Genomic DNA, 13,354 nt, shown 5'->3' on the forward strand with positions numbered 1-13,354 from the left:
AAACATGAGGTATGTGGATGTCTTTCACATGGCACCTGTGGCCTGGCAAAGCACGTGAAGTGGTGGGACACATTTGGAGCAGGATAGTATAGGTATGGGAAGCTGTCCAAATGACATTTTTGTGTAGGGCAGAACAATGTTTGCACCAGCCCTTTATTCTCCTACCCGCTCAAGTCGCTTTTGTTTTAGTGTAATGGTGCCAATGTAACCATGTGTCTTTGCATAAACTGAAATCTTGGTGTATTTTTAATGTAGCAAGTCCTGATTTACTCCTTAATAAGCATCCTTTGTTTCACTAATTGCAGCATTTGAAAAGACAAACTATCATCTCATACAAGACATCAGGTAGTGTCTGTATGTGTTCTAGAAATGCAACAGTATTCTATTCTAAAGATCTTAATAGGGCGAAGGTGGTCATAGAAAGCACTGCATTCAGTTATGGCAAGGCAAAAGGTGCGCCACGGCTACACATTGTCCTCGCACAAGCTTTTTATGACATTTTCTTGGTTGGGAGTGCCTGGACCCCCTACCATGGGGGATCCTTGACATTCTGGTGCCTTGTACTTAGCACTCCATAGTGATGTTTCAGATTTCGCCGACCATTTGTCCTGGTCCTTCTGAAACCAATCATCAGAATAAGAACTGTGAAAGAGGGAACCACTCTGGGAAGAGAGGAATAGACGAAGGTCATAATGGGGTGTTTGACAGGCCATGCTGAGTGGTAACGGCCTGCTGCCAGAGTTTGGACCTTGATGTGAGTGGTGTGCCATTAGTATCAGGTGCCCTGCACCAAACGCTGTATTAGGACCTTTAGCACCCTGGCAAAATGTCCAGGGTGCTAGGGGCCCTTTTCTTTGGTTGAAAAAAAAATGGCCCGCCCAGTGCACACAACCCATTTCTTTTTCTCTAAACTACAACAAACCTTGTCATCATGGGGAAATGGTAGAGGGGAGTGGGGAAGGTTTGGTGCTGCTGATGTGCAAGTAGTGATGGTTGAGTTTTGGAGGGTGGGGGGAGGGCAGGAAAGGCAAAGGGTGTGGATGTGACCCCGAGGAACCAGTGCACACGATCCCGATTGGCAGTGCAGCTGACATGTGCTAATATGCTACACATTTCAGATGTGTCTCTAAGAGGGTCTTCTTCCTTTCCCTCCCAACAGGGACCGGGTGGCATTCATCACAGGTGGTGGATCGGGCATTGGATTTCGCATTGCTGAGATCTTCATGAGGTACTGTAAAAATCTTCCTTTTTTATATATACACACAGCGTCCTCTCTGGGCAGTGCAATTAATGCGCGTTTAACCACGTGCTGGCATGCTTATTTCACAGTGTGTCCATTCCACGTACTTCTGAGATCTGTACACATTTATATATTCTAAAACTACTTATGCTGATCCTGACCAGCAGCTGCCTCTGCTACAATTTCTAGCTCATAGCTAGTTTAGCGCGAAAATCCAGTTTAGCGGTGGCGTGCATACCTGAATGCATGCCACAACATGCACATTCAGAAAGCATGAAAGCAAAACACAATTTTCCTGTACTGTGACCCAACATGTTTAGTAGCCACAGAGATAAATCCCACCGCCACATTTGGGAGGCTTGAATATCCGTCCCTGTGAACCCAATAGTAGCAGATTGTGGAACAGGATCATGGCATCAGAAAGGGAGCTGCCGCTCATCAGAAGGCTGCATCTCTCCAGGCCCCCAGCAACAGCATTAACCAGGCCTCCGACACAATGAAGCGTACACCAGAATACAGTCGCGGTTTCTCAGAGCTAAAGTGAATGGGGAATGAAAGCGACCTGGTATCAGATTCTTGGAGCGCTGTCAGCTAGCTTAGATGCTGCGTCCAGTGGTTCTGGATCTAATTTTTCCACTCTGAGCTGTGGAAACAGCCAAAAAGAGATCAGATTAGCCAGGATAACTCGGTTATCAGTTTACCAATAGAGACAGCTGAAAAAGTGGACCGCACGCCTTCTCCCCAACCCCTTGTATAGGTCTAGATAATTAACATTTAGTTTAAATAAAGCTTTTACTCACTGATAACTTTGGGTAAAAGTAAACTGTACAGTCAAAAAGGCTAGATGATCAAGTATAATGCATATACAATTCAACAAATGAAGCGAGAAAAGATGGCTTTGTCTGGTTTAGAACTATCTTATTCCGGGATTTGTGCATTAGAGCTTTTAAGGTATTCCATTGCCTAGGAACAAGAAATGCAAACTTTCTGAGCCCGGGCACAGAACAAGGTAGTATTTGTATTTAGTTTATTTGTAAAGCGCAGCCAGGCCCGTGGGCATCTGGGCGCATAGTCTTACATACACAGTTGCAGTACATTACAGTAAGGGTCAATGGCAAGATATTCAAAATCCCCCAGTTTACAAGAAGATACGGGGGAGCAGAAGTCTCGTTGAGGAATCATGAATACAATAATATACAGACATAATCAAAAAGTAAGCAGGTAAATATACAAAGTGTACAGGAAGGCAGAACAACCCTTGTCTGGCCACCAACAGAAAATTGGAAACCTGACCCACATGTATGGTAGTTGATCAGAAGAGATCGGATATTGGAGGTGGGGGGGCGTGAGAAAGTGGGAGTTACATTGACACCATTAACATGCATGGAAAATGTCAAACCAGAAACTGAATTTTAAACTGGTAGGATATAGGGATATTTTACATTGACCTAAATATGGCAAGTATAAGAAAAATACGGAGGACATGTAAAATGAGACGCAGAACGATGTACAGGTTGAATATAGGTGATAAAAGAAATGTAGAACTTGCATAAATAGTATATCAGTTTTTCAGATCCAACAAAAGTTGGGTTTCTTGATGAGTGAGCGACAGGTTGGATTTATTTCTTGGAACGCTAACTTGGCTAAAATGGACACCAAGGCTGAGAGCAGTAGTGGTTTGAATGGATGGAGAGGTAGACCTAATATTTGTGAAGGCAGAGCTGGGTGATGTGGACAAAGGTAATTGAAAGGTGGAGAACCCTCCCTGGAGCTGTGTGTAGCAAATTAATTCCAGGTTTTGGAAATTAACTATTATTTCAACTGTTTTCATTACCACTACTGGTGTAGACTGCTAGGAAGCCAACCTTACTGAACCAGACGGGGAGAAACACAGAGTATAACTATGCTCTCACTTGGTAGGGTAACTGAGTAACAAAGCTTAAACACAGGAAGGAGGACTCTGGTTTAACTTACAGTTTGCATACTCGGAGGTAAAATAACTACAAAGGTAAGTAAAGAGACGTATTAACAATTATTACAGTTTGGTATCAGTGGGACAGCCACCAAATTTGGATTTCAAATACATTGTAAACCAACAGTGACACAGCTCATGTGGGGGAAAATGTTTGGCAAATTTACCATATAACTTATAATTATGAGTTCGTGCCGAGAAGTAAACATTAAGAGATCCAGTGAAACCTTCGGAAACTACCAGCCCCTCTTAGGTGGACAGGCCCATTTCGCAAGAATAGTCAGTTACTTGGTCATTTCCCATTCTGTGGTGACCTCATCACACCCTGCTTATCCACTATTCTAGTTGCAATACACACTGCTTTGTTTGTATCCCTTATACGTCTTAAACCTGAATTTTAGGCCCCGTCTATATGTATTGTAGATGTGGGCACGAAATCTCATTGCCCAACTGTAGCCCCCCCCCCGTTTGGTTTCAACACTGGGTTCCACAAACCTGCTGTTGCACCTCAGTCTTTGCATTCGGCAGCCCCTGCTGTTTCAGTATTGATGGAATAATACATTTGGAATATTCAATTGTCCGACCATCACAAATATATTCCATGAGCAAAAATGTGTTAATAGCTTGTCACCTTCAAGTGCTGAATGAACTGCAAATTTGTTTTTGTAATATTAGTTAGCCCATGAAATTGGAATTAAATATTTGAAATTAAACTACATTCTGTGGCTTGATTAAAAGACATTAAAACCTGGAACGTAGTTTTGTTATCATGACCTGGATGTCTTTGGCAAAAGGTTTATTCAAATTCAAGCTCTGAGATTCTCATGTAATTAAACAAGATTTGTCCTGGTAATACGTTCTTAACTGTATGCCTTGTAAATATACCCAAACTCTGCTTATGGAGTCGGTCTGTACAAAGGATGTAAATGTGACGTCAAATTCAAGCTCTGAAATTCTCATGTAATTAAACAAGATTTGTCCTGGTAATACGTTCTTAACCGTATGCCTTGTAAATATACCCAAACTCTGCTTATGGAGTCGGTCTGAACAAAGGAAGTAAATGTGACGTCCTGTCTGAGGTCTGCCACAGTCTTGTAACACTGGAGAATATTTAAGAAACTAACATTCTTCATTTACAGAAAGAAATATTTATTCACCCCACTCTTGTGTAATGCTGTTTTCCTTTCACTCTCATAGGCATGGGTGCCACACCGTCATTGCCAGCAGGAACCTGCAGCGGCTGTCCGAGGTGAGTGAAGGGAGAGAAGTAGAGAGCGAGGGAGAGAAGTAGAGAGCGAGGGAGAGAAGTAGAGAGCGAGGGAGAGAAGTAGAGAGCGAGGGAGAGAAGTAGAGATTGAGAGTAGTAGGGAGAGAACAAAAGAGAGAAGATGACTAAGTGAGCTGCGGAAGAGCAGAATTGGAATATGCTCAGCCGGCATATCTGGAATGTCTCGGTCTGTGGATGTAGGAATGAGGGTTACATCCCCACCTCACATATGAATTAAGCCATTTTATGGAAGATAATTAGGGAGAGTTTTCCACATCCTTCTGGTGAGGGGTGTAAAACCATCTATCCTAAGGGTTATACAGGGTAACCACAAACCATGGTCCGATTCTCTGTTGGTAGACTTAATCGAGCAGGCTTGGGTTCGTTCACAGGAGGGTAGAAGGCTGGAACTTGGTATAGTTGCTCAGTAGACGACCAAATAAAATACACACAGGTATACTGAAAAATATACTCTTTAATACATAATTACACAAAGGTCACTGCGAGTTGAAATAAGTACTGTAACTTTCAAAAACATCACACAGTAAACCCAGTGTAGATGTGTATCAGGCGAAAAAGGGATCTCTTTACATGGGCAGCAAATTTGATTTAGTCCTAATCGGGACCCAAAAAAGACCACACATGAAAAGCCTCAATTTCCCACAACATCTTTCTGTATACTAAACAGGAGACTCGCGGGTAACCCGTTTACTTGAGTGTACTAGGTTAGAGTAAGTGAAGGGGTGCAACAATTTAAACCAGTGTCTTCAAACTTGTTTAGGCCTGCCCCCCCCCGAGCAAAATGTGGGCAGGCTGGGTACCCCCCGAACCCCCCAATGATAAATGGACAGTAAGTCCAAATGGCTATGAACTATTGCACGCCATCACAGCACCCTACTCCACGTATAGTCCCTGAGCCCATCAGCTCCTTCATCCCATTCCTACCCAGTCCCTGTGCTACACACACACACACACACACGCGCACGCACGCACGCGCACGCGCACACACGTGTACACACACACACACACACACACACACACGTACACACACGTACACACACTGAACCCCCCCCTCCCGCCCCCCCACCCCCGGTTGAATTTTTTTATTGGAGGGGTCATCAATATTTCCTCCAGATATGCCCCCAGATGTGTGAGGAGGTGCAGGCACTCCCCCCTCACACATACAAACATGCAGTTAGTTCCTCAGCCAGCATTTCCAATGAGCCATAGCGAAGCCAAACGCCACCAGCCTTGCATGGCTCAGTGAGCACCTGCAGCTGGGGAACTGAACTGTCAATGGGGAAGCAGTGTTTACCTTTGACAGTTCAGCCAGCCCAGGAGCACTAGGCTAGCTCTTCGACTCCATAATGGGTGAGGGGGGGCCACTGGGTCGACACCCTCTCACCCATTATGGATGAGCCACCAGGCTCTGATTGGCCTTTAGGGCAATGCCTGAACCAAAAAAGTTGCAAATGCTAGTGTGGGCCATTTTCTTGGGTCAAAATGGGCCACTTTTTTGGCCGTTGTGGACCAATTTGTTGCATTACTTCACTATGCAGCTAATTTGACCATAGTTGCCGAATAAATATTATTTAAATATCACAATTTGCTTACATTTTAACAAAAAACACCCCCTTGTGTACTATTCAAAAAGTCTGTGGGTAATGATTTACCATTTGCAACTGTGGGCCACTTTTTCATTGGCGCTTGACAGTTTTATGCTCCCGGCCGACCCTGTGAGCCGCCCCTGCCCATTTCTCCAATTTAAAAGAAAGACCCTCCCTTTTTATTTCAGGCTGGGGTCTCGTCTCCCCCCCCCCCTTCCCTCCGGAAATGCTACCGCGGGGAGGGCTGCGCCCCACCGTTTGGAAACCTCTGATTTAAACAATGTCCAGATGGCTACCACAATTCAGATAATAGTTATGCTGATAATAACAGACCAAATGGTCTCAAAGCACTTCTAGAAAAGGATGGAAACTAAATAACCAAAGTTAGATACTATAACCCAATACATTTCTTTGGGAAAGAATGGAGTGCACTGTCTCAAATACAGATTGCTGCAATCAATCCCCACTGGAACTTGAGGTGATGATATAGCCTCCTACCCCCCAGGCACCCAGAGGACTTTATTGGTCTGGGCAATTGATTAATCGCTACAGCTTGGTCAGGTCTAGCGTCGCTGGAGAGGGAAACTCCCCCAACGGAAGCTAGAACTGGCATAATCTCTGCCTAGGTCCCAGGAAAGCCTGACGAGTCAACTAGCCACTAAGGACGATCTCCAATCCTTCATGCTGGATATTAGAGCAGAATTTCGGAACTGTATGTCCGAGATATCCACCAAGTTAGAGCGTCTCTATCAAAGAGCAGTGGAAGTGGAACAAAGAACGGGGACATAGAGGAACCGGTCCAGAACCACGCAGCCACTTTGCTGGAGGTGCAACAGAAAATCCGTTCTCTGGAGAGCAGGAACGAGATCCTGGAATACAAACTGGACGACATGGAGAACCGGGCACGTAGAAATAACCTGTGTGTTAGAGGAATGCTATCATCAGCCCGAGACCAAGCCCTAACTAAGTATGTAGGGGATTTCTTTCAAACTCTCTTGCCACATATTGACAAAACAATGCTCCTATTGGACCGCACTCACAGATTGCGAATGTGCATGGGGTTGGTGCCTGAATCTCCCCCAGATGTGATTAGTCTGATCCACTTCTTCACTACTAAGCAGGAGATCCTAGCGGTGGGTTGTACTCTGGATGAGCTGACGTTCCAGGGCTCACCCCTGCAGATTTTCCAAGTCCTAGCAACTGCCACAATTCAAAAAAGTAGAGCTCTCCGGCCACTAACATTATTCTTGCATGACCAGAACATCAAGTACTGCTGTCTATTTCCCACTTCTGTACAGTTCATATTCAACGGGGTCTCACGAACGATTGCCTGTCTGGAGGATACGGAAGGAATCGTGAACGCCTCTTGACCCAATGGGGGAGTGGCACCCTGCCTGGCACTCAAACCAAACACTCAGCTCTCCACCTGGTCAAGAGTCCAGAAAGGTTGTAATCCAGGGAAAACCTCATCTACATACCTGATCCAGGGATGCACATCCACTAAGGGGAGCTCCTATTGATGCCTAAAGTTTCGGCTGATGGCACCAGGAAAACGCCAATCAACCCAGTGATGAAAATGGGCTTCATGCAGCCTATCCCTGGCCTCAAGTGTGATGTCACCTGAGGATCATTGGGACGGCTTGCCCTATGTTTTAGTCAACCTTATGTTTTGGACTCCTTTTGTGCAATTTTTGCTGTTTGTTTGTTCAGTTAAAACCTTGGTTGGAACATGACGCCAGAAATCGTCTTACCCTGGTTGGCTACTGAGATCCATCCGACCCCCTCCCACGCCATAGAGGGTAGCATCATGGGAAACACTGGGCTTTGTTTCACTAAACATAAAAGGTTTGAACTCCCCAGTGAAATGGAAATCAAATCTATCTTGAGACGACTGAAAGATTTGGAGGGGATCAGTGATTTTCTTACAAGAAACCCACCTCCTTCCTACGGACTATATTCGCCTTCGGATCAGAGACTTCCCCAAGCAGTTCCTGGCCTCTGGTAGGACTAAAACGGGGGCATGGCATTTCTGGTGGTGAAGGGCACCCAATTTGAGGAATTGGACACCATACGAGACCCTGGAAGCTGATCTATTGGAATGAAAGGTATGCTGTTGGGACAAGTGTACTGTTTAATCTTGATCTACGCCCCTAATGAGGGTCAAGCCTGTTCCTTGAGGGAGCTGGAGACGTCCCTCCTTCCCTTCCTGCAGGGTCAGATTGTGATAGGGGGAGACTTTAATGGTGTCCCCGACCCCAACAAGGACAAAAAAACACTGCAAGATCGCCTTGAGCATTCTCCACTTCTTCAAATCCCTAGGAATAGTGGGCTCTTGGAGAGTGTTGCATCCAGAAGAGCAGGACTTTACTTTTTCTCCCAGGTCCATTGCTCCTCCTCCTGTATAGATCTGATCTTGGTAGCTCCCCAGTTTATGCCATTTATTGACCGGGTGGCTATTGCCCCCAGGGTTCTATCCCACCATACACTGGTCCTCCTGCAAGTTAGGGCTTGGGATCAAGCCCCACCCTCCAGACCGCAATTGCATTTATATGACCCAATTTTAAATGATATGGCCCTGAGAGATGGGGTAGCGAAAGCAATACAGGACTATTTCCGAGAGAACCCCCACTGAACCGACATCCCCAGCCACGACATGGGATGCTATGAAGGCAGTTATTAGGGGAGTCTTAATAGGTCATACGGCGGCTTATCATAAGCGGAAAAACCAGACCGGAGCCCAACTAGAACAAGAAATCTCAGAGATTGAGCGTAAATATAAGAGAGGTTGGTCCCCTAAACTCCACTCAGCCCTTCATATCCCCCGAAACAAACTAGAGGCACTGTATGCTGAAGAGACAGCCCAGTCCCTGTTATCTACCAAACAGGGATATTATGCCAAAAGCAATAAGGCCAACCAATTCCTGGTGAAAATATTTGCCCAATCCAAAAAAAACGACACTCTTATAGGCCTTAAGGATCAGCAAGGGGGTAACACAATATGGGGAAAGGACTAAACTAAAGTTAGTAAAGGCCCACCTGTTGGAAACAATGACAGCACCGTTCAGGGGAGTACATGCCCAAAAAAGGTTAATTGAAGGAGGACATGGAAGCATTTTAGGCCCCAATCCAGGAGAAAGAGGTAGAGGTGGTAATTAGATCCTTGAAGTCCAGAGCTCTGGGCCCCAACGGATTCTCCACAAAATTGTATAAACTCTTTAGTAGCCAGTTGCTTTCTCCTTTTACGGCCCTCTTCAACTCTTTCAGAGAAGTGGGTAATGTAATTCCCTCTATGCAAACCTCCACCATGATCTTATTACTGAGACCCGGGAAAGACACAAGGGACTGTGCCTCTTATAGGCCAATCTCACTGTTACGAGTAAATGTTTGCATCAAAGCTTAAGTACTGGCAAATCGCTTGGCTCCACTTCTCCCAACGCTGATCGATGCAAACCACACAGGATTTGTTCTGGGAAGTAAGACTGGGGATCTCATTAGGCGAACCCTGAACCTGATAGACAACCACCATGAACCAAGGATAATTATCCCTTCTGGCTCTATATACCACTAAGGCGTTTGACAATGTGGCTGGTCTTTTATGCAGCTAAACTGGAGGCTTTTCATTTTGGGCCCTGTTTTAGAAGAATGATTGTACCCAACTATATTTCCCTGAATACTTTACTCCATTTTAACCGGGAACAATCATCCCTGATCCCCCTCACATGCGGAACGCGACAGGGTTGTCGCCTCTCCCACCTCCTGTTCGCCCCAATCATGGAGTCCCTGGCTCAACGCATACTTAGCAACCTGGCAATCCAAGGGGTTATGGTTCGGGGCTCTCCCCACAAGTTATCACTCTATGCTGACAATGTGTCACTCTCTCTTACTAATATTCAGCCTTTCCTCCGAGCTGCACTTCAGGAGTTTTAGTCAAGTAGCAGGTTTCAAAATAAAATAAATTCTGGGCAATCGGTGGCATTGGGGGTTAGGTTGTCCCCACAGGAGGTCTCCGCTTTTCAGTCCCTCTGTCCAATCTGCTGGGATACCAAATCTATGGAATACTTGGGGGGGGGGGGGGGGGGGTTCAGATCATGGCTTCCCCAAAAGACCTATTTGTGACTAACTTTCCACCCCTCTTTAAAACGCTATAAAAAGAACTAGAGAAATGGGCGAGCCAGAAGATTTTGTTGATGGGTCGCATCACGGCAGTCAAAATGAACGTACTCCCGCGCCTCCTTTTATCTTTGTTCGTCCCTCCCGGTGGAAATACTGAATAACCTATTAGACCGTCACCAGCATAAGACCCTGTGATTTATCTGGCGGGCAAGAAGTCTAGGATCCCCCAAAGGTTAATGATGGGAGGTGCCTGGTTTGGGGGTGCCCAATTTACACACATATGCGGAGGCTGCACAAATATCACACCTGCCAATGATGTCTCGATCTCCACCGAAATAGGCTGAGATTGAACAGTCCAGACACTCTCTCTCTCTCTCCCCCTTCGTTTTCTGCCCTTCGTCCCCCACACTCTAGGAAAACAATGGCAGAACAAAAGTTACTCTAACGTGCGACAGGGACCTGAAACGGGAAAAGATTCCTAGAGTCATGGGCCCGCTATCCCCAATCTTTTGCAAACCTTCCTTCTCCCCTTGCATGCATCTTGAAGCCTTCAGAAACTGGAGGCGAGGTGGTCGTCAAACATTGACCCAGCTATTCAAAGGAGATCAACCTCGTTCGTTAGTGGACTGTAAAAGGGCATTTCAACTCTGAGTCAGACAGATTTTCATATGCTCAGTTACGGCACTGGATCACACACCCAGAGACGAGACAAAATGCTACACGAACTCCGAGTCTGATTGAATTAACTGCTCTGGAGGGGCAGCGAGGGGGTCTCCAAACTATATAAACTCCTCAGGGATGACATGCTAACAGGTCACCCAGCTTACAGGAACCGCTGGCATGCAGATTTGGCCCACCAGCTGGAGGACCAATTGTGGCTAGATATTTGGGCCAGAAATCATTCCTCCTCCAGATGCGTAACTAACAACGAATGTGCCCTAAAACTTGTATTTCGCTGGTGTTACTCCCCAGCACAGATGCATCACTTTCAGGCATCAGTTGCTCCCACTTGTTGGCGAAATTGCGGGGCACAAGGCTCATAATTGCAAATGTGGTGGGACTGCCCAATTATTCACTCCTTCTGGGAAAGCATTGTGGCTATAATAGTCCATCACTGGCATCAAACTTCCGATGTGCCCCGAAATTCTTCTCTTGGGGGGCCCCAAGGGAGGAGATATATTCTAAATCTGGTGTGCGGGCGAAACTACTAACACAACTATTGAGGGCTGCGCACATTACGATTGCCCGCCAATGGACAGCTGTAGAGGGGCCAGATCTCTCCCTGCGGTGGATTAAACTATGGGACGTGTTGGTGGCGTAGAAGGCTACAGCTGCAAAGGAGGTAAAGCTTCACCAATTTCTGAACATATGGGCTCCCTTGTTGGACTACGATCTGGGATACCCAACGTTAACATTTAAACCCAGCCTGGCAAGACTCTATCTGCAGTCTGGGGAAACCAAGTAACGTTTGACTCCCCTGAGTAGGCGAACTATGCAGGGTTTGGGGGTTATTTCCCTTTTGCTGACCATCCGGATATGCACAATCAGGATTACCTATGACTAATAATTTGACCTGTATTTAATTGATATGCTGTAATGTTTTTCTTTTCTTTTTTTATGTCTCCAACCCATTAAAACAAATATTGTTTAAAAAAAAAAGAAAGTATTTTTTGCATCACTACTGTGACCAAGATGACTGGCCAAGAGCTGCCACCTTCCTTAACTTTTGTGTAGTGGGCCAATTCCTGCGTTTCCCAAGAACAGGCTTAATGGTACATTACAAAAATATATTTAATGGTGCATGCATAATACACTTTTACCATTTTCCAGTTTTAGATTTTTGTGCCTGTTCCTCTGAGTAATTAATGTTTAAAAGATCTGATATGCATAAGCCGATATAAAACGAGGGATTTATATTCGAGTACTTTTCATCCAAACACTGTTTAGTGTTTCTCGCAGAAATTTGCACTAGAGGTTTTGTGTTGCTTTTGCTCAAACGAGAAGCCTCGGTTTTCATTTATGTTCAGAGTGTTCATCAATTTTTAGTAAGTATATTATTCAGCCAGATGCTAAAGCTAGCATCATTGTGATGAAAGAGCTTGCTTCCTTTGTCTTTTAGATGATCAATGTGCCTGTCTTCTTACCATCTTGGTAGAAAAGCAGCGCAAACAGGCTCTAGGTGATTGTTTCTTTCCTGTGATTAATTTTAGACGACTTAGTTTGCGATGCTTCAGTTTTAACATTGAAATGTTGGTCAGAAGCATTTTCAGTTAATGTTAATGAAAATGCAATTTTTAACATAAACGTAAAAACAACCTGTTCATGGGCCAGTGAATGGTGCTGGGGAAGTGTAAGGGGAACAGGCACGCGATGGGGGGGGGACATATGGCACGAGGGGGGGGGGGGTCCCGCCTCCATAAAGAAGAAAAAAGTGGTGAGAATTGGGAACCTGCAGTTGGAGAACGGGACATTAGCAGAGTGACGTAGATCTATGACTTTATTTCTCTGTGCCGAAAATTGCAAATAAGTTTAATACAAAAATGTGTTTTAAAAGTGGCATGTTGTCTAGTGTGGTTCCAATAGCATGTTCAGAACCTCATCACCCCCTGGTTTCTGCTATCCAGTCTCAACCAGACCCAGTTCTGTTCTATTTACAGCACCATATGATCTAGATGCTTCCTCCTACTGTAAATGTGCTGTGTAAAGTACTCTGCTGCTCCTTGGAATTAGGTCATCGTTAGGATTCCCAAAAATAATATAAATATGCATGGACAGTAGCAAAAAATGTTGTCTTCAATTTGGTGTGACTTGTTTGAACTCTGACCCAGTGTGTCTAAAGTTAACATGGTTGTCTTAATGCAAGTCTGATCACTACACTTTAAGAATAGATTGCATTATGCTTTTAAGGGAAGGGTGTCAACCCTGCTTACGGAGCACAAACTGCATGTTTGTTGATAGACACTAGACATTTCTCAAACTGGCTGTAAAAAGGGCATGGATCTTCATAGACGAATGCATGAAGTTTGCTCTCCTGTGTACAATACATGTAGGCAAAAGGAAATAATCTGGATTGACTAACTCTTAAACCCACATCTACACTAGTTTCCTTGACCTTATTCAAGGTAAACTATTCACTGTAATAGTATTTGGCACCC

At 45.0% G+C, this 13,354-nt stretch overlaps 1 protein-coding gene across 8 annotated transcripts in view; it reads left to right on the forward strand.

The window, feature by feature from the left end:
• The window catches only part of DECR2 (2,4-dienoyl-CoA reductase 2), a 224,344-nt gene that overhangs the window by 163,449 nt on the left and 47,541 nt on the right, over positions 1–13,354 (forward strand). For all 8 annotated transcript variants that reach the window (XM_069646886.1, XM_069646888.1, XM_069646891.1 and 5 more), the window contains 2 exons: positions 1,160–1,228; positions 4,410–4,461. In XM_069646886.1, coding sequence (XP_069502987.1) covers positions 1,160–1,228; positions 4,410–4,461 — 121 coding nt within the window. The remainder of the gene's footprint in view (positions 1–1,159; positions 1,229–4,409; positions 4,462–13,354) is intronic.

This window comes from Ambystoma mexicanum, chromosome 2q, assembly GCF_040938575.1.
Source record: "Ambystoma mexicanum isolate Mex_15411 chromosome 2q, UKY_AmexF1_1, whole genome shotgun sequence".
Classification (NCBI taxonomy): domain Eukaryota; kingdom Metazoa; phylum Chordata; class Amphibia; order Caudata; family Ambystomatidae; genus Ambystoma; species Ambystoma mexicanum.